Source organism: Cricetulus griseus, chromosome 4 (assembly GCF_003668045.3).
Source record: "Cricetulus griseus strain 17A/GY chromosome 4, alternate assembly CriGri-PICRH-1.0, whole genome shotgun sequence".
NCBI lineage: Eukaryota > Metazoa > Chordata > Mammalia > Rodentia > Cricetidae > Cricetulus > Cricetulus griseus.
The window spans coordinates 4,144,108-4,166,320 of NC_048597.1; the positions used below are offsets into that span (position 1 = coordinate 4,144,108).

At 44.2% G+C, this 22,213-nt stretch overlaps 3 protein-coding genes across 4 annotated transcripts in view; 1 reads left to right on the forward strand and 2 right to left on the reverse strand.

Annotated features, from left to right (window-relative positions):
- The window catches only part of Setd4 (SET domain containing 4), a 136,885-nt gene that overhangs the window by 61,066 nt on the left and 53,606 nt on the right, over positions 1-22,213 (forward strand). For both annotated transcript variants that reach the window (XM_035444296.1, XM_035444297.1), the window contains one exon: positions 6,583-6,679. The gene's annotated coding sequence lies outside the window, so the exon portion shown is untranslated. The remainder of the gene's footprint in view (positions 1-6,582; positions 6,680-22,213) is intronic.
- On the reverse strand, positions 3,481-6,192 carry LOC100752270 (carbonyl reductase [NADPH] 1). Its single transcript, XM_027415630.2, has 3 exons — positions 5,883-6,192; positions 5,276-5,383; positions 3,481-3,917 (listed from the first exon to the last, which is right to left on the reverse strand). The coding sequence occupies exons 1-3, from the start codon at positions 6,169-6,171 to the stop codon at positions 3,481-3,483; spliced, it is 834 nt and encodes a 277-aa protein (XP_027271431.1). The 5' UTR covers positions 6,172-6,192.
- On the reverse strand, positions 10,360-19,621 carry LOC113835641 (carbonyl reductase [NADPH] 1-like). The gene is made up of 3 exons (XM_027415629.2): positions 19,290-19,621; positions 18,683-18,790; positions 10,360-11,035 (listed from the first exon to the last, which is right to left on the reverse strand). Exons 1-3 carry the CDS (start codon positions 19,576-19,578, stop codon positions 10,599-10,601), a joined length of 834 nt encoding a protein of 277 aa, XP_027271430.1. The 5' UTR covers positions 19,579-19,621; the 3' UTR covers positions 10,360-10,598.

A 22,213-nucleotide genomic window follows, 5' to 3' on the forward strand; every position in this document is an offset into this window, starting at 1 on the left:
AATCACAACATCGTCATTTGACCACCTCCTCATCCTGTCCTTGAGTCAAGGAACCCACTGTCTCTCCATCTCTTCACATCCTCGGGCTGGCAGCTTGGAGCTTCATTTTCTGTCACACTGTACCTCTGGCTGCATCAGCAGCCTGCATCTATCTATACTGGATATGGTGTTCTTTCCTATGAGTTTAATCAGAGCTCTCTCAGGGCTCTCAAGGAACTGGAGCAAGCAAGCTGAACTTGTAAGTCAGGATAGACTCCAGAAGGAAACTGAGTCACTGGTGGGCTCCCCCAGTTTGGTCAGGCATGCACATGGTTGCAAACACACATGTACACACCCATATCTACACAACTGAACACACAGATTTTCACACAACACCAAACCCACACACACCACACCACACATACCACACAGATGAATACAGTACAGCACACACATACTACGCAACATCACACACACCACACACATACTACACCAAGATATCACGCTTATATTACACCATACACACACCACACACATACCACTCCACACATGGCACCCTCATGTTACCTACATCACATCTACACACACACACACACACACACACACACACACACACACACACCACAACCTCCTTCAATACAATGCACACACCATACACATACACACTATCACATAAACCACACACACACCACAGGCACATCATACACACACATCACATATAAACCATATCACAGACCGCAGTACACATCCACAGAGGACACACAAACCATAGAAACATCACAAAATACACATACATATTCACTACACTGAATATATACATACCCACACACCACACATACTACAACACACACAAACCCACAGCATACGTATACCAATCATATACACATAACAAGAAATACCACGGATATAACACTTGCTCCACACAGTACAATCTCACAATACTACCCACACACAACAAACAACAAAACCCCAACCACACACTCATACCATACCAAACACAGCAGACACCATACCACACATATGCATGCCATACCACACACACATCAAACACCACACCACCTATATATGGAGAGAGTTATTCATTCTATAAGTTCTGTTAATCAAGATAATCCTAGTACATTTCATTTACTCTGGCTTGAGACATCCAAAAATTTGGGGTATTCTTATCCAATTATAAAAATCACATCAATGTAATAACAATATTTTTGATGTTTTATATTTTACTAATGCTTCTTGATTTAATTGGTATCTGAAATATTCTATAGTACTATGAGCTGGGCTTACAATATAATTAAACAATATTTTAGAAAGAGAGAAGACAGACAATATCAGAGTCACTGCATTGAAAGTTCCAATTCTAAGCCTTTAAAACAAAGTAAAATTCATCAAATACAAATAACTGTAAATACACAAGGTACTATGTAGCTGATCATGTAAAGTTTAGTTATTTTAGGCATTGGTTGCATCTGTAATTTTGACTCCATTAGGCTGAACTCTGTTCTTGATTATTTAATTTTGGTAATACGTGTCACATATAAATGTAAAGCCCGATACAGAGTGTGTAAAAGATATTAATTCAGTTGCAGATCATTGAAATACGAATGAATAAAAGACTCAAAGTCAGATGTTTGGGTTGAAGCATCAAGCTGAATATCAGTAAGCAAAGCAGCCGGCCACTAGCTCTTACCAGTACCTCAGGCTGAGAGTGCTGACCCATGCACAAGCCCTTCACCAAGACTGAAACTGCTGCCTCTCCTCATGTGGCTGGAGAATTAATGCCATACTTAGTCCTTGCCCCTGTCTTTTATACCCTTCTAGAGGTGGGATTAAAGGTGTGAGCTATAATTCTCTTTTAGATTGATTCAATCTTGTGTAGCTCTGGGTAGCATTGGACTCACAGAGATTCATCTACCTCACAATCCTGAGTCCTAAGATGAAGGTGTGCACCTCCTCTTCCTAATTTCTGACTGCTGGGATTGAAGGTGTGTATCCCTACAGCCTGATCTCTATACTTTGAGGGTGTCTTTGCTTTTCAGAAACCTTAGTCAAGATTTAATAAATCATAAATAATTTATCACTACAGATCACAGTGCCTAGTTGTTTCGATATGGTGCCAGTGATGCTTCCTGGGTTTACCAGTGTTCCTGTCTCCTAAAGATGCTCTCTCCTGTCCACTGCTCAAGCCTCACATACATCACATGCTAATCCTGGTTCACAGGCATGAGGGCAGGACCTCAGAACATTCAACACGTGGCCCCTGATGCACAAAATGTGATGCTTGGCCAATGGGGGAACTGTGAAGAAAGTTCCTGGAGAGAAGCTGTGCCTGCTGGGATCAGAACTCCAGGGAGGAGTCTGTGTTTGCAGAGACTGGAGGACTGAGAGGAATTTCAGTAGTGTGGAGACTCTGGATTGAGCAGGTTCAGAGGCTGAGTGCTTTATCCTGGGCTAGGTTTAGGGTCTGCAATGGGCATTCCTTACCCCACTCTGAAGAAACACCTCATGATGCTGATGATGGAGATAGGAAGACATTGATTTAATTCAGTAGAACACTAACTTCCCCTAATCCAAGAGCTATGGATGTCATCAGACAGCATCTTGGGCCATAACATGGCTCCCCATCTCATTGTACCCATTTCTCTGATCTTCCTACCAATGCATTTTGAAGTTGTCTTGATTTAAAACTTACTTTGTTCTGTAAAACTTCATAGAACAGAGAAAGATATAGAAGCTTTATGAAACTGCTTTTCTGTTGGAACTAGGGGTCCCTAAGTCTGTGTGACCAGGTCATGGTCACTCAATGGTTGCAGAACAAATGATCCTTTATTCCTTTGGAGAACCTGAGAGCTGTGTGTTGAATGGTAGAGCTGTCCTTGACTCAGGCTTTCCAGTGTGTCCTGCCTGTCACCCAAGGACACATCTGCTACATACAGCCTGCAGGTGCCACAGAGTCACCTGCACTGACCTGGCTATTTGGTTCTTCGCTGACTGGAGTTACACTGTGCTTTCCCTTCACCCCACTTTTGCCCTCATTAACCTGCAGCGATGAAGCCAATTTTGCGTGGATAAGAATCTGCAAATGAGACTGGACTGATGGGTCAGCAGTGAGGAGCCCTTGCTGCTCTGGTGGAGACCTCACAGCATCTTCACTCCAGGTCCAGGGACAGATGCCGTCTTCTGGTCTTCACAAGCACTAAAAGCATGTAGTACACTTCCATCACCCTCGCCAACACACTCAACACTTAATGCGACCCCCCCAAATTTAGAGAAATCCTTATGCTTAATGAACCATTTATTTATTTATCTCCAGAATTAATTTTTGTTACTCTGTATTGCAGATGGAATCATAAAGTATTTCATAGAATCACAAGGTCAATGACTCAAGTTATTAATGAGAGTTAAATTAGTATATTGTGTCAGCAGATTATAAATGTCCACAGTCCTCACCAACACAGGTTACAGCTAGGGAGAGGGTGCTGTGGGGAGGGGGGAGAGTTGAGTTCACCATTCTTCTACTTTTTTCTGCTGAACAAACTGCCCATGAGGCCCCTCTGCATCTGGGGGCAAAAGGGCCAAGTACACGGGGGTCTCTGCTCCTTCTTCTAGGCTCTTGGGGGCTTTTGGTCCTGTCAAGTCTGTTCTCACCCACCCTGGGCAACAGGCATTGAGGAGGATCTTGTCATCTCTCCTCTGCTGGCTGAGTTCCCGGGCATGGATTCTGGACAGGACTGTCACCCCAATCTTGGACACTGCATAAGCACTATTAGGCCAGCCTTCCATCTCATGCATCCCTCTCTTTGTGGCTTCCACAAACTTGTTCATGAGTTCCGCCAGCTCCTCCTCTGTGATGGTGTCACTTCGAAACTTCTGCTGCAGCTCTGGGCTGCAGTTTTCCAGGGCCCTGAGGCTGACCATACTTGATATATTCACCACTCTGCCTAAAACAGACCACAAATGTCTTTGTAGAGAGGCATATGGAGAAGGCAAATGAGATTTTACATCTGAGAGAGGGATGCACAGACCAGAACTACTGAGGTAGCCTAAGAAACTGTGTTCTTTCCTTTAAGGTTTGGGTGGGTAGAGAAGTGAGGTGACCATGGAAACAGCTGTGCTTAGAGGTTCTAGAGATCCAGAGGACTAGACAGGCGAGAAGGACATGAGATAGAGGAGTTATACTTACTCAACTCTAAACCAGAACCTCACATTCTTTTTTTCCCCAGTTTTTTTATTTGAATTAGAAACAAGATTGTTTTATATAACAATCCCAGTTCCCTTCTCCCTCCCCTCCTGCTCAACCACCCCCTCCCCAGAACTAAAACCCTACCTATCACATATCCTTTCTCTACCCCTGGATGGTGAGATCTTCCATAGGGGGGTCATCAGAATCTAAGGAATCCTTTGGGATAGGGCCTAGGCCCACCCAGAGTGTATTGACTCTAGGAGTGTTCCTCTATGTGAATTGGGCTCCCAAAGTCCACACCTATGCTAGGGATAAGTACTGAACTCCTACAGCAGGTCCCATAGAGTTTTGAGGTTTCCTCACTGAAACCTTTGTTCCTGGGGTCTGGATCAGTTCCATACTGGTATCCCAGTCATCAGTCTGGGGAGCAAGAGTTCCCCAATAGAACCTCACATTCTTAAAGTGGCTCACTTTTCATTGCTGGTGTGTATTGAGTAAGAGGTGGTTCACATGCTATCCAAATGACATGTGGTGTTAGCAGTTCATGATCAAGGTAATGTCACAGTTTGTTTTTAGTACAAGAACATGTTGAAGCAGGGCTAACATGAGCCTGGAGGGAAGACAGGTGACATTACAGTCTTCTGAACCATGCTAAAGGCTTGTGCTGTCTCCTGAAGGATCTTTGGGAGGGAAGAGTTGTGAGACAGAAATGGAGTAAAAGTGAACGCTTAAGAAAGAAGGTCTCCTGGTGGGTGTGCTCTGTGCAGTTGGACAGCTGAGACCTGCTGTGCAGCCGAGCTGAGGGAAGCACTCAGTGGACATAACCTGAGACCTTGTGGGGACAGGACATTGTGACAAGATGGTGGCAGCAGGTGTGCGCTATGTTTTGGATAGGAATGGATCCTGAAATCCCCTCAAGTGTGAGCGTGTGGAACAACCAGACCTTGGAAGCTGAGAGGATGTTGAGTGATGAGTTAGCAGTGCAAAGAGATAATCAGGGGCCACAGAAGAATTGGCACCCAGAGTGCAGAACCACAGCCCCTAATGTGAGAGACACAGGTGCCAGTCCTGGCACAGAGGAAGAGGAGCGGCCTGGAAGCCACCCACCAGACTCACCTTGGGGTTTTATTAGAGGGAGTAGCTCGGTGCAGACATCTTGGGTACCAAAAAAGTTTGTTTTCATTGTCACTTCTGCTTGAATGTGGAAGGGAGTTGGGTCAGCATCTTGCAGGGCAGAAAGAGAAGGATTGACTTGTTAGAAACCCACTGCCAGGAGTCTAGTGAGAGCACTGCCCCAAGGCCAGTGTGATAACGTTGGATTGACTTTGAAAGACAGAACCACTGGGGGAGGCTGACAGAGGCCCTGTGCATCAGGATCTGAACGTTTAACGCCTCTTTCCTGCTCTGCCCTTTCTCTCCACACAATTTCTTGTTTATGTCACTATGATTTGAGGGTTCTACTCAAGTATCCCCAAGACCAGTGACTCCACAGCTGGGGAGGGAAGCCAGGAAATGGTGGCAACTCGTCCTATGTGGATTCACAAGGACCAGGCGGGCTCTGCTTTGCCTGCAGCCCCCACCCTGTCCTGCTTCTCCCAGGGGACCTGTTCTAGACTCCCAAGGCAGAGAGCCCTGCCCTAGTGGTGCTCCCCAGGGAGGGGCAGCCCAGCCTGGCACCAGGCTCTGGGGAAGTCGCCTCCCCTCTCTGCACCCCAAGTCTTACTCTTGAAGGCGATGTATGCATTATTGATCAGCACGTCGAGCCCCCCATATTCCTGGAGCAGAAAGTCGCGCAGGGCACGGATGCTCTGCAGGTCGTCGATGTCCAGCTGGTGGAAGCGGGGACTCAGGCCCTCTTCCTGCAGCTGCTGCACAGCCTCCTTGCCCCGGTCCTCGTCCCGCGCGGTGAGCACCACGTCCCCCGAGAACTTGCGACACAGCTCACGCGTGATGGCGAAGCCGATGTCCTTGTTAGCCCCGGTCACCAGCGCCACGCGCCTACTGGACGACATGGCTGTGTGTTCAGAGGGAGGCGGTTACAGAGCAAGGATCCTGAGGTTCCCCGCGCAGCAGGAGAGCCAATCCTAACTCCTAGGGTTTTTCTGACAACAGGTTTGGTTAGGCTGTCATGGTGGCAGTGCGCACGCGCCTCAACTGACTGGACCTCCAGGAGGGCGTGGCACGTTGGGGACTGGTTTTTGCATGCTTCACTCTCTGTAACTGTCCTCTTGTCTTAATGGTGTATAATTACAGGTGATGGCTCATCTTCACTGTATCGGGCTTAGTTGTTTAAATCTTTTCAACGAAAGAAACAGGCCAGTTCCTTTGCAGGCTTCGAGCAAGCAAAGCGTGTTGCACAGTTAAAATCCAGACAGAAAAATGGCTGGGTCGGCTCATGGGCATCTGTGGCTTTTTTCCTCAAGGGGTTTTGGATGCCCCAGCCAGGCGAGACTGCAGGAGAAGTCTGCAGAGAGGCTGCTGCAGCTGTCCACCCGGAAATGAGACATTGACCTTGCCCATGTGAGTGAATCTTCCTCTGTGCTTTTATCAATGTTGCACTGTTTTCCTTCCCCAACTTGGAGATTGGATCTTTGTCCATAGTCTTTCTGGTGTCTAGAAAAATAACGCAAGGCCCCTTTATCGTAGGAAGTAGAGTTGTAGGATGAACTGGTGAGAAGGATGAGAAATGGAAATTCCTGCTGAGTTTCCCACTTAGGATGCTAAAGCAAAGTGTTGGTTAATCCTTGGCAGGAAGCAATCCAAACTAATCCCATGGGTTGTGTGTTTACAAACTTCTAAGTGCTTTACCTTACCTGGATGTGAGCACTGAGGTGTACAGAGGCCAGGGCCTTCAGGGAACCTGCTCCTTTGTACTCAAAATAGCACTTGGAGTCACACCTTAGTTCCCTTTCAAGTTCACAGGATGCTCTGTGCTCACAAAGGTGATAGTGGGTCCACGAACGGGAAGAAATCCTGTTTCCTAACACCCTGGAAATCAGGATCTGAAGGTCAAGTTTCATTCTGTTTGTGTTTGGTAGATTGGTAATAGCCACTGGTGGCCATTTAAATTAAAATAAGACATTTGAGTTGCACTGTCCACAATACGGGTGAGGGCGGTATGATTGGGATCACAGTGAAATAAGGAGACAGATATGAGACATTCCCACTACAAAAGAGCCTGTTGTCTCATATGGATTGCATGTAAACTGCCATTTCAAGGCAGGCTTCTAGTGAGCAGTTTACCAATCAGGAAAAGGACTGGCATGGCTGGGATGACTCAGCAGGTGAGGACAGGTGCAGGGAGCACCCAGCAACCTGAGTTCAGGCTTTGGGGTCCATGTAAGGTGGGAGGAAGGAAGTCATTCCAAGAAGTTGGTGTGATCCCTCTGCTGATTACAATGGTGTTTAGTGTGGGAGCCTGCTCCTAACAGTCAGCTGGGTCACCTGAAACAGGGGGTTGACAGAGAAGACAAAGACACCCAGACAGGGTCAGGAAGACCGTCCGTTGATGCCTCTCAGCACAAGCAACAGCCAGGAGTTTATTCAGAACAAATCACAACATCGTCATTTGACCACCTCCTCATCCTGTCCTTGAGTCAAGGAACCCACTGTCTCTCCATCTCTTCACATCCTCGGGCTGGCAGCTTGGAGCTTCATTTTCTGTCACACTGTACCTCTGGCTGCATCAGCAGCCTGCATCTATCTATACTGGATATGGTGTTCTTTCCTATGAGTTTAATCAGAGCTCTCTCAGGGCTCTCAAGGAACTGGAGCAAGCAAGCTGAACTTGTAAGTCAGGATAGACTCCAGAAGGAAACTGAGTCACTGGTGGGCTCCCCCAGTTTGGTCAGGCATGCACATGGTTGCAAACACACATGTACACACCCATATCTACACAACTGAACACACAGATTTTCACACTCACCATACCCCATATTCACACATCCGTTATCCCTCACATACCACACAGAGATGAATACAGCCCACATCTCACATACTGCACAAACACACTACACCATAGATACCACACTTCTCTCATACCATACACACCCCACACACTTACTTCAGAGCAGACACGCCATCCTCACATCACATCTACACCACACACCGGGACACCCCACACACATACCACAACCCCAACAATACCATACTCACACCACAGACATAGACACTAAACAGTCATGCCACAAACATATATATATGCACTACACTCCATATACTGACACACCACAATTCTATACCACACAATACATCCACACATAGACACATACAGCACACCACATACCAATCATACACAACACCCCACACCACCACAGAGAAACAACTCCTGCTGCAACACAGTAAACTCTCACACATACTGTCCATGTACACCATGCTGTAAACACCACACCACACACACACATGCCTCACCACACATATCACACACAACAGCACACACACATACACCATACCACAGATATGACATAGTCTGCCCTCCAAATGTATGTAGACAGAGGTATTCGTTCTATAAGTTCTGTTATTCAAGAGAACCCTAATACACATTTACTCTGGCCATAAACACCCAATGATTTGGATTAATTGTTCTTATCCAAATTATAAAAGTGGCATTAATATCTGATAACAACATTTTTGAATATTTCTGCTAAATTCTAATGCTTCTTGCTGTAATTAGTATCTAAAATGTTCTATAGTACAGTGAGCTGGGAATTACAAAATAATTAAACAATGTTTTTAGTAAGACAGAAGACAGACAATATCATGGTAATTGCATTGATAGTTCCATTTCTAAGCCTTTAAAACAAAGTAAAATTCAACATATACAAATAACTGTAAATATACAAGGAGCTATGTAGCCAATCATGTAAAGTTTAGTTATTTTAGACATTGGTTTCATCTGTAATTTTCAATTCATTAGGCCAAATTGTATTCTAACCATTTAATTTGGTAATCTATGTCCCATATAAATGTAAAGACAGATACAGAGGTGTAAAAGATAACAATTCAGCTGAAGATCATAGTGGCTAGTTGTTTCGATATGGTGCCAGTGATGCTTCCTGGATTTACCAGTGTTCCTGTCTTCTAAAGATGCTCTCTCCTGTCCACTGCTCAAGCCTCACATACATCACATGCTAATCCTGGTTCACAGGCATGAGGGCAGGACCTCAGAACATTCAACACGTGGCCCCTGATGCACAAAATGTGATGCTTGGCCAATGGGGGAACTGTGAAGAAAGTTCCTGGAGAGAAGCTGTGCCTGCTGGGATCAGAACTCCAGGGAGGAGTCTGTGTTTGCAGAGACTGGAGGACTGAGAGGAATTTCAGTAGTGTGGAGACTCTGGATTGAGCAGGTTCAGAGGCTGAGTGCTTTATCCTGGGCTAGGTTTAGGGTCTGCAATGGGCATTCCTTACCCCACTCTGAAGAAACACCTCATGATGCTGATGATGGAGATAGGAAGACATTGATTTAATTCAGTAGAACACTAACTTCCCCTAATCCAAGAGCTATGGATGTCATCAGACAGCATCTTGGGCTATAACATGGCTCCCCATCTCATTGTACCCATTTCTCTGATCTTCCTACCAATGCATTTTGAAGTTGTCTTGATTTAAAACTTACTTTGTTCTGTAAAACTTCATAGAACAGAGAAAGATATAGAAGCTTTATGAAACTGCTTTTCTGTTGGAACTAGGGGTCCCTAAGTCTGTGTGACCAGGTCATGGTCACCCAATGGTTGCAGAACAAATGATCCTCTATTCCTTTGGAGAACCTGAGAGTTGTGTGTTGAATGGCAGAGCTGTCCTTGACTCAGGCTTTCCAGTGTGTCCTGTCTGTCACCCAAGGACATACCTGCTACAGAGCAGTCACCTGCTCAGACTGGCTATTTGGTTCTTCGCTGACTGGAGTTACACTGTGCTTTCCCTTCACCCCACTTTTGCCCTCATTAACCTGCAGCGATGAAGCCAATTTTGCGTGGATAAGAATCTGCAAATGAGACTGGACTGATGGGTCAGCAGTGAGGAGCCCTTGCTGCTCTGGTGGAGACCTCACAGCATCTTCACTCCAGGTCCAGGGACAGATGCCGTCTTCTGGTCTTCACAAGCACTAAAAGCATGTAGTACACTTCCATCACCCTCACCAACACACTCAACACTTAAGGTAACCCCCCAAATTTATAGAAAAACACCAGGCTTAAAGAACCATTTATTTATTTATTTATTTATTTATTTATTTATTTATTTAGAGAATTTACTTTTTCTCTTTCCTGTATCACAGACAGAATCATAAAGTATTTCATAGAATCACAAGGGTCAATGACTCATGTAATTAATGAGAGTTAAATTAGTATATTGTGTCAGCAGATTATAAATGTCCACAGTCCTCACCAAGACAGGTTACAGCTAGGGAGAGGGTGCTGTGGGGAGAGGGGAAGAGTTGAGTTCACCATTGTTCTACTTTTTTCTCCTGAACAAACTGCCCATGAGGCCCCTCTGCATCTGGGGGCAAAAGGGCCAAGTACACGGGGGTCTCTGCTCCTTCTTCTGGGCTCTTGGTGGCTTTTGGTCCTGTCATGTCTGTTCTCACCCACCCTGGGCTACAGGCATTGAGGAGGATCTTATCTGCTCTCCTCTGCTGGCTGAGTTCCCGGGCATGGATTCTGGACAGGACTGTCACCCCAATCTTGGTCACCCCATAAGCACTATTAGGCCATCCTTCCTTCTCATGCATCCCTTTCTTTGTGTCTTCCACAAACTTGTTCATGAGTTCCGCCAGCTCCTCCTCTGTGATGGTGTCACTTCGAAACTTCTGCTGCAGCTCCGGGCTGCAGCTTTGCAGGGCCCTGAGGCTGAGCATACTTGATATATTCACCACTCTGCCTAAAACACACCACAAATGGCTTTGTAGAGAGGCTTTTTAAAGAAGGGTGTTTTACATTTGTTGAGATTTTACGTCTGAGAGAGGAATGCACAGAAAAGGACTCCTAAGTTAGCCTTAGAAACTGTATTCTGACCTGGGAGCTGTGTCAGAGCCTGGAAGCAGCATCAGAGGAGGGACTTGCTTCAGGCCCAGAGCAGTATCAAACAACCCTCAAGCCCCAGAGCTGGGAGTAGTGTGAGAGCAAATTCTCAGCCTCAGGCCAAGGAGCAAGCATTGATCACTGGGTGAAGCAATAGCAGTGGTTTCAAGCAATAGCTTCCAGAAACTACAGCAAGAAGTTTCTTTGGGAAAGAGCACCTTTGTCCCAGCCAGAATTCACTGACATTTCTCCTTTGGAGATACCATGATACTACATTGACCCCTGGACCCTTACCCAGACCTACCCCTCCAATGGGAGGAGTATCCACCAGAGCTGTAGTCCCACCTGCACTTCAAGGAGTGACCATCTGAGTATTGGGCCCACCCCCACCAGGAGGAGCAATCACCAGAACCTCTGCCCTACTTTTGCCTGAAGAAGCCTTCAAGGGATACTCAGGCCCCAACTCTACCAACTGCAGAAAGAGAGAACCCCTCAAGCCCACGCTCCACCCATACTGTTAGAGGAAGAGATGTGTTAACAACAAGGCAAGAATACACTCAACAATTCAAAGAGCATACGGCACCACTGGAAACTAGGGTGCTACAACAGGAAGACCTGAGCATTCCAGCACCGATGAAGTGGAAGAAAAAGACCTAAAAATGACTGAGGGCCTTAGAGAGGAGATGAAAAATCCCCTTAAGGAAATGGAGGAAAAGAGAAACAGACAATTGGAAGATATCAACAAATCACTTAAAGAAAACCAAGAAAAAGCAATCAAACAGGGGAAGGAAACGATTGAAGACATGAAATCTGAAATAGAGGCAATAAAGAAAACACAAACTGAGGGTAATCTGGGTAAGCAATCAGGAACCACAAATACAAGCATAAACAACAGAATACAAGAGATGGAAGAGAGAATTTCAGGCATTGACGACAATTTGGAAGAAATAGATTCGTGGGTCAAAGAAAATTTTAAATCCAACAAATCCTTAACACAAAACATGCAGGAAATCTAGGACACCATGAAAAGACTGAAGCTAAGAATAAGAGGCATAGTAGAAGGAGAAGAAGTCCAACTCAAAGGCACAGAAAATATATTCAACATAATCATAGAAGAAAACTTCCCCAACCTAAAGAAGGACATGCCAATGAAAATACAAGATGGATTTAGAATTTCACATAGACTGGACCAAAAAAAGTCCCCTCTCCACATAATAATCAAAACAATAAACATACAGAATAAAGAAAGAATATTAAGAGCTACAATGGAGAAAGGCCAGGTAACATATAAAGGCAGACCTATCAGAATTACATCTGACTTCTCAATGGAAACAATGAAAGCCAGAAAATCCTGGTCAGGTGTAATGCAGACACTAAGGGACCACGGATGCCAGCCCAGACTACTTTACCCAGCAATACTTTCAATAACCATGGATGGAGAAAACAAGATATTCCATGATAAAACCAAATTTAAACAAAACCTTTCCACAAATCCAGCCCTATAGAAAGTACTAGAAGGAGAATGACAACCCAAGGAATCACCTATGTCCACAAGAACATAGAAAATAGATAAGCTTACAGCAGCAAACCCCAAAGAAGGGAATCCAACACACAATGTCATCACCAAAAACAATAACAAAAATAATAGGAAGTACGAATCACTGGTCATTAATATCTATTAATATAAATGGTCTCAATTCATCTATAAAAAGACACAGACTGACAGATTGGATATGAAAACAGAACCCATCCTTCTGCTGCATACAAGAAACACACTTTAACCTCACAGATAGACATTATCTCAGAGTAAAGGGTTGGGGAAAATTTTCCAATCAATTGGACCTAAGAAACAAACTGGTGTAGCTATCCTATTATCTAACAAAATAGACTTCAAACTAAAATCAATCAAAAAGGTAAAAAGACCATTTCATTTTCATTACAGGAAAACAATCCATCAAGAGGAAATCTTAATTCTGAATGTCTATGCCCCAAACACAAGGGCTCCTTAATTTGGAAAGGAAACATTACTAAAGCTTAAAGTAGTAGTGGGAAACTTCAACACTCCACTCACACCACTGGACAGATCTTCCAGACAAATTCTTTTTCAGAGAAATAAGGGAACTAACAGATTTTATGACTCAAATGGACTTGACAGACATCTATAGAACATTCCACCCCAGCACAAAAGAATATAGTTTCTTTTCAGCAACTCATGGAATCTTTTCAAAAATAGATCATAGACTAGGAAAGAAAGCAAACCTCAACAGATACAAAAAAATTTACGTAAACCCCTGTACCCTATCGGATCACCACAGCTTAAAGTTAGAATTCAACAGAAACATTAATTTCAGAAACCCCACAAACACATGGAAATTGAAAGATGATCAACTGAACCCCCCACTGGGTCAAGGAAGAAATAAAGAAAGAAAGAAAAGACTTCCTAAAATTTAATGGAAATTACTTACAACATACTCAAACTTATGGGACACAATGAAAGCAGTGCTGAGAGGAAAGTTCATAGCACTAAGTGCCTACCCAAAGAAGCTGGAAAAATCCCACCCTAGTGAATTAACAGAACAACTGAAAGTGCTAGAACAAAAAGAAGCAAACTCACCCAGAAGGAGTAGACGGGCAAGAAATAGTCAAATTGAGGACTGGAATCCATAAAATAGAAACACAGGAAACAATGCAAAGAATCAATGGGACAAAGAGTTGTTTCTTTGAGAAATTCTACAAAATAGACAACCCTTTATCCAAACGAACCAAAAGATACAGAGAGAATATCTAAATTAACAAAATCAGAAATGAGAAGGGGGACACAGTAATAACAGACTCTGAGGAAATCCAGAGAATCATCAGGTCATACTTCTAAATCGTGTACTCCACAAATCGGAAAACTTTAAGGAGATGGACAATTTTCTAGATAAGTACCACATACCAAATTAAATCAAGAACAGATAAACAACATAAATACACCTCTAACTCCTAGGGAAATAGAAATAGTTATCAATAAGTCTCCCAACCAAAAAAAAGCCCAGGTCCAAATGGATTCAGTACAGAATTCTACCAGATGTTCAAAGAACCAATCTCCTCAAGTATTCCACACAATAGAAATAGAAGGAATATCGCCAAACTCTTCTTATGAGGCTACAGTTACCCTGATAGCCAAACCACACAAAGACACAGCTAAGGAAGAGAACTACAGACCAATATACCTCATGAACATTGATGCAGAAATACTCAATAAAATACTGGCAAACTGAATTCAAGAGCACATCAGAAAAATCATCTACCGTGACCAAGTAAGATTGATCCCACAGATACAGGGATGGTTTTACATATGAAAATACATCAATGTGATCCACCATATAAACAAACTGAAAGAAAAAAATCACATGATCATCTCATTAGACGTTGAAAAACCCTTGGACAAAATTCAACATCCCTTCATGATAAATAAATGTCTTGGAGAGATCAGGGGCACAAGGAACACCCCTAAACAATAATGGCAACATACAGTAACCCAGCTGCCAACATCAAACTAAATGCAGAGAAACTCAAAGCTATCCCATTGAAATCAGGAACAAGGCAAGGTTGTCCACTCTCCCCATATGTATTCAACACAGTACTTGAAGTTCTAGCTAGAGCATTAAGACAACAAAAGGGGATCAAAGGGATACAAATTGGAAAAGAAGTTATACTCTCGCTATTTGCTGATGATATGGTAGTATACATACAACAAAAGGGGATCAAAGGGATACAAATTGGAAAAGAAGTTATACTCTCGCTATTTGCTGATGATATGGTAGTATACATAAGTGACCCCAAAAATTCTACCAGAGAACTCCTACAACTGATAAACAGTAATGTAACAGGATACAAGATTAACTAAAAAAATAAATCAGTAGCCCTCCTATATACAGATGACAAGTGGGCTGAGAAGGAAATCAGGGGAACATCAACTTTTACAATAGCCATAAATAATATAAAATACTTAGGGCAACTCTAACCCAACAAGTGAAAGACCTGCATGATAAGAACTTCAAGTCTTTAAAGAAAGAAATTAAGGAAGATATCAGAAAATGGAAAGATCTCCCATACTCTTGGATAGGTAGGATCACATGGTAAACATGGCAATCCTACCAAAAATAATCTACAGATTCAATACAATCCCCATCAAAATCCCAGAACAATTCTTCACAGACCTTGAAAGAACAATACTCAACTTTATATGGAAAAACAAAAAGCCCAGGATATCCAAAAAATCCTGTACAATAAAGGATTGTCTGGGGGCATCACCATCCCTGACTTCAAGCTCTACTATAGAACTATAGTAATGAAAAGAGCTTTGTATTGGCACAAAAACAGACAGGTAGACCAATGGAATGGAACCAAAGACCCTAATATCAATCCACATATCTATGAACACCTAATTTTTGACAAAGAAGCTAAAAGTATAAAATGGAAAACAAAAACTTATTCAACACATGGTGCTGATATAACTGGCTGTCAACATGTAGAATAATGCAAATAGATCTGTGTCTATCACCAGGCACAAAACTCAAGACCAAATGGATCAAAGACCTCAACATAAATTCAGCCACACTGAACCTCATAGAAGAGAGAGTGGGAAATACCCTTGAATGAATAGGCACAGGAGACCACTTCCTAAATATAACACTGGTATCACAGACGTTGAGAGCAACAATTAATAAATGGGACCTGATGAAACTGACAAGTTTCTGTATGTAAAGCAAAGAACACGGTCAACAAGACAAAATGGCTCCCTACCGAATGGGAAAAGTTCTTCACCAAACCCCCATGTGACAGAGGGCTGATCTCCAAAAGATACAAAGAACTCAAGAAACTAGAAATCAAACGACCAAACAATCCAATTTAAAAATGGGGTACAGATCTAACCAGAGAATTCTCAACAGAACAATCTCAAATAGTGAAAGAACACTTAAGGAAATGTTCATATCCTTAGCCATCAGGGAAATGCAAATCAAAACAACTCTGAGATTCCACCTTACTCCTGTCAGAATGGCTAAGATTAAAAGCACCAATGACAGCTTATGCTGGAGAGGATGTGGAGAAAGGGGAACACTTTTCCACTGCTGGTGGGAGTGCCAACTTGTGCAGCCACTGTGCAAACAAGTATGGCGATTTCTCAGAAAGTTAGGCATCAACCTATCTCAAGACCATGCCATACCACTGTTGGGTATATTCAAACCACAAGGACATTTGCTCAACTCTGCTCATAGCAACATTATTTGTAATAGCTAGATCTTGGACTGAAGAATGGATAAGGAAAATGTGATACAGTTACACAATGGGGCACTACTCAGCAGTAAGAAACAATGGCATCCTAAAATTCGCAGGCAAATGGACAGCACTAGATAAAACCATCCTGAGTGAGGTAACCCAAAACCATAAAGACATACATAGTATGTACTCACTCATAAGTGGATACCAGACATAAAGCAAAAGATACGCAGCCTACAAAACACAACCCCAGAGAAGGTAGAATCCTCCTCGAGAAACAGATGGAAGCAGATGCAGAAATCCACAACTAGCCAAGGGGCCAAGCGCCTGGAGTACAATCAAAGTGGAGGAGGAGCAATAATATGAACAAAGGAGTCAAGACCTTGATGGGGAAACCCATAGAACCAGCTGACCCGGGCTAGTGAGAGATCACTGACTCAGGCGTGACAAATGGGGAACCGGCGTAAGACCAAACGAGACTCCCTTAAAATAGCTGACAATGGTGTGACTGGGACAATAAATGAGGCCACTGGCAGTGGGTCCAAGATCTAACTCTAACAAGCAGACATCGTAGAGCCAGTTCTATATGGAGAGATACCTTGCCCAGCCTAGACACAGAGGAATGGGGGGTAGAGAGATGCCTTGGTCCTAACTCATCCAGATGATGGAACAGACCTAGTAGATTTCCTTGGGGATGCCTTACCTCACAAAGGGGCAGACGGGAGTTGGGGGAGGAGGTAGGGGACCACAAAGTGCGGGGAAGAGGAAGTGGAATTGGAATATAAAAAGTAAATTAATAAAAAACTATATTCTTTTTTTCCTTATATACATGTATGGGTGGGGAGAGAAACCAGGTGACCAAGGCAACAGTTGTCCTTAGATATTCTAGACATCCAGACCAGACAGGAGAGAAGGGCATGAGATCAGATGAGCATTTCTTACTCAACTCTAAACCAGAACCTCACATTCCTAATGTGGCTGGCTTGTCATTGCAGGTGTGTATTGATTAAGAGCCAGTTCACACACTTGATGGGGGATGCCCTGCCTATATGCTGTGAATATATGTTTCTCTTATTGGCTCATTAAAAGACATATTGGCCAGGCAGGCAGTATATGTGGGGCGCCAGACAAGGACAATGCTGGGAAAATTAAGGCAGAGAGAGAAGACAGCCACATGGGAGACACTCTGTAGCTACCAGGAAGACAGGATACTAAGCATTTTCTAGTAAGCCAAAACCACATGGAGATACACAGATTAACAGAAATGAGTTAATAATTGAGAGAGCTAGCCAAGAGGGAGCCTGAGCCAACATCCAAACAGTTTACAGTTAATATAAACCTGGTTGTTTCTTTGGGTCTAAACTGCTGCAAAACAGGTGCAACAGAAACTCCATCAACACACTTTATCTTCTGCCCGGTGTTGGTGGTGCACGCCTTTAATCCCAGCACTCAGGAGGCAGAGGCAGGTGGATCTCTGTGAGTTCGAGACCAGCCTGGTCTACAAGAGCTAATTCCAGGACAGCTTCCAAAGTCACAGAGAACCCTCTCTCCAAAAATAAAAAACAAAAAACAAAAACAAAAAAACAAAAACAAACAAACAAAAAAAAACAAAAAATACCCCCCCAAACAATAACAACACACCTTATCTTAACATCTGGTGTTAGCAATTCATGATAAAAGTAAAGTCACAGTTTGTTTTTCAGTACAAGAACATGTTGAAGGAGAGCTAACATGAGCCTGGAGGGAAGACAGGTGACATTACAGTCTTCTGAACCATGCTAAAGGCTCGTGCTGTCTCCTGAAGGATCTTTGGGAGGGAAGAGTTGTGAGACAGAAATGGAGTAAAAGAGAACGCTTAAGAAAGAAGGTCTCCTGGTGGGTGTGCTCTGTGCAGTTGGACAGCTGAGACCTGCTGTGCAGCCGAGCTGAGGGAAGCACTCAGTGGACATAACCTGAGGCCTTGTGGGGACAGGCATTGTGACAAGATGGTGGCAGCAGGTGTGCGCTATGTTTTAGATAGGAATGGAATCTGAAATCCCCTCAAGTGTGAGGGTGTGGAACAACCAGACCTTGGAAGCTGAGAGGATGGTGAGTGAGGAGTTAGCAGTGCAAAGAGAGAATCAGGGGCCACAGAAGAATTGACACCCAAAGTGCAGAACCACAGCCCCTAATGTGAGAGACACAGGTGCCAGTCCTGGCACAGAGGAAGAGGAGCGGCCTGGAAGCCACCCACCAGACTCACCTTGGGGTTTTATTAGAGGGAGTAGCTCGGTGCAGACATCTTGGGTACCAAAAAAGTTTGTTTTCATTGTCACTTCTGCTTGAATGTGGAAGGGAGTTGGGTCAGCATCTTGCAGGGCAGAAAGAGAAGGATTGACTTGTTAGAAACCCACTGCCAGGAGTCTAGTGAGAGCACTGCCCCAAGGCCAGTGTGATAACGTTGGATTGACTTTGAAAGACAGAACCACTGGGGGAGGCTGACAGAGGCCCTGTGCATCAGGATCTGAACGTTTACCGCCTCTTTCCTGCTCTGCCCTTTCTCTCCACACAATTTCTTGTTTATGTCACTATGATTTGAGGGTTCTACTCAAGTATCCCCAAGACCAGTGACTCCACAGCTGGGGAGGGAAGCCAGGAAATGGTGGCAACTCGTCCTATGTGGATTCACAAGGACCAGGCGGGCTCTGCTTTGCCTGCAGCCCCCACCCTGTCCTGCTTCTCCCAGGGGACCTGTTCTAGACTCCCAAGGCAGAGAGCCCTGCCCTAGTGGTGCTCCCCAGGGAGGGGCAGCCCAGCCTGGCACCAGGCTCTGGGGAAGTCGCCTCCCCTCTCTGCACCCCAAGTCTTACTCTTGAAGGCGATGCCCGCATTGTTGATCAGCACGTCGAGCCCCCCATACTCCTTGAGCAGAAAGTCGCGCAGGGCGCGGATGCTCTGCAGGTCGTCGATGTCCAGCTGGTGGAAGCGGGGACTCAGGCCCTCTGCCTGCAGCTGCTGCACAGCCGCCTTGCCCCGCGCCTCGTCCCGCGCGGTGAGCACCACGTCCCCCGAGAACTTGCGACACAGCTCACGCGTGATGGCGAAGCCGATGCCCTTGTTAGCCCCGGTTACCAGCGCCACGCGGCTGCAGGACGGCATGGCTGGGTGTTCAGAGGGAGGCGGTTACAGAGCACGGATCCTGAGGTTCCCCGTGCAGCAGGAGAGCCACTCCTAACAGGGTTTTTCTAAGGACACTAGAGTTGAGTATGCGGGCATGCCCCCAATGCCAAGCGCATCAACTGACTGGGCTTCCAGGAGGGCGTGGCAAGTTGGGGACTGGTTTTTGCATGCTTTACTCTCTGTAACTGTCTTCTTGTCTTAATGGTGTACAATTACAGGTGATGGCTCATCTTCACTGTATCCGTCTTAGTTGTATAAATCTTTTCAATAAAAGAAACAGGCCAGTTCCTTTGCAGGCTCAGAGCAAGCAGAAGCGTGTTGCACAGTTAAAATCCAGACAGAAAAATGGCTGGGTCGGCTCATGGGCATCTCTGGCTTTTTTCCTCAAGGAGTTTTGGAAGCCCCAGCCAGGGGAGACTGCAGGAGAAGTCTGCAGAGAGGCTGCTGCAGCTGTGCACCCGGAAATGAGACATTGACCTTGCCCATGTGAGTGAATCTTCCTCTGTGCTTTTATCAATGTTGCACTGTTTTCCTTCCCCAACTTGGAGATTGGATCTTTGTCCATAGTCTTTCTGGTGTCTAGAAAAATAACGCAAGGCCCCTTTATCATAGGAAGTAGAGTTGTAGGATGAACTGGTGAGAAGGATGAGGAATGGAAATTCCTGCTGAGTTTCCCACTTAGGATGCTAAAGCAAAGTGTTGGTTAATCCTTGGCAGGAAGCAATCCAAACTAATCCCCTGGGTTGTGTGTTTACAAACTTCTAAGTGCTTTACCTTACCTGGATGTGAGCACTGAGGTGTACAGAGGCCAGGGCCTTCAGGGAACCTGCTCCTTTGTACTCAAAATAGCACTTGGAGTCACACCTTAGTTCCCTTTCAAGTTCACAAGATTTTCTATGTTCACAAAGTTTATAGTTGTTTCAGGACGGGAAGAAAACCTCAGTGCTTCCTAACACCTTGGAAATCAGGATCTGAAGGTCAAGTGGCCATTTAAATTAAAGTAAGACATTTGAGTTGCACTGTCCACAATATGGGTGAGGGCGGTATGATTGGGATCACAGTGAAATAAGGGGACAGATATGAGACATTCCCACTACAAAAGAGCCTGTTGTCTCATATGGATTCCATGTAAACTGCCATTTCAAGGCAGGCTTCTAGTGAGCAGTTTACCAATCAGGAAAAGGACTGGCATGGCTGGGATGACTCAGCAGGTGAGGACAGGTGCAGGGAGCACCCAGCAACCTGAGTTCAGGCTTTGGGGTCCATTTAAGGTGGGAGGAAGGAAGTCATTCCAAGAAGTCATTGTGACCTCTCATGTGGTGTGCAGTGGTGTTTGGTCAGGCAAACACACTCCTGCAAACACACACACACACACACACACACACACACACACACACACACACACACACTTTCATACTACAGCACACTGCCATTCACCAGTCACACACACACAGAAACACACACCACACTACACGACACACAACACATAACACACAGGTGAATCAGTACACCACACATATATACCTCACAGGCTTCACATCCAACACAAACAAACCATACTATTCATACCACACTTGTATCCTACCATACACACGATACACACCCCACCCTCTCATCACATCAACACACACACTCAGACACCACACACACACACACCACAACCTCCTGCTATGCCATATACACACCACACACATAGTGTACACACATACAACACATACACCACGTCTATATTAAACACTCACATCAAATACACAACACATCACATGCCAGACCACACACACACACAAACCGCACAATCGCTACATGAAACACACAAACATAGAAACTACACCCCATACACACACACCACACATACTATAACACACACACACACACACACACACACACACACACATCACTGCCCTCCCCATATATGTAGAAAAAGGTATTCATTCTATAATTTGTGTTACTTTAGAGAACCACAATATACCTCATTTACTCTGGCTAGAGATACCCAAAGATTTGGGTTAATTATTCTCATCCCAATTATACAAATGACAGTATCGTCCGATAACAACATTTTTGAATATTTACACTTTAAATACTAATGTTTCTTGATGAAATTAGTATCTAAAATGTTCTATAGTACAATGAACTGGGATTTCAAAATAATTAAACAATATTTTAGAAAGAAAGAAGACAGACAATATCATGGTAATTGCATTGATAGTTCCATTTCTAAGCCTTTAAAACAAAGTAAAATTCAACATATACAAATAACTGTAAATATACAAGGAGCTATGTAGCCAATCATGTAAAGTTTAGTTATTTTAGACATTGGTTTCATCTGTAATTTTCAATTCATTAGGCCAAATTGTATTCTAACCATTTAATTTGGTAATCTATGTCCCATATAAATGTAAAGACAGATACAGAGGTGTAAAAGATAACAATTCAGCTGAAGATCATAGTGGCTAGTTGTTTCGATATGATGCCCGTGATGCTTCCTGGGTTTACCAGTGTTCCTGTCTCCTAAAGATGCTCTCTCCTGTCCACTGCTCAAGCCTCACATACATCACATGCTAATCCTGGTTCACAGGCATGAGGGCAGGACCTCAGAACATTCAACACGTGG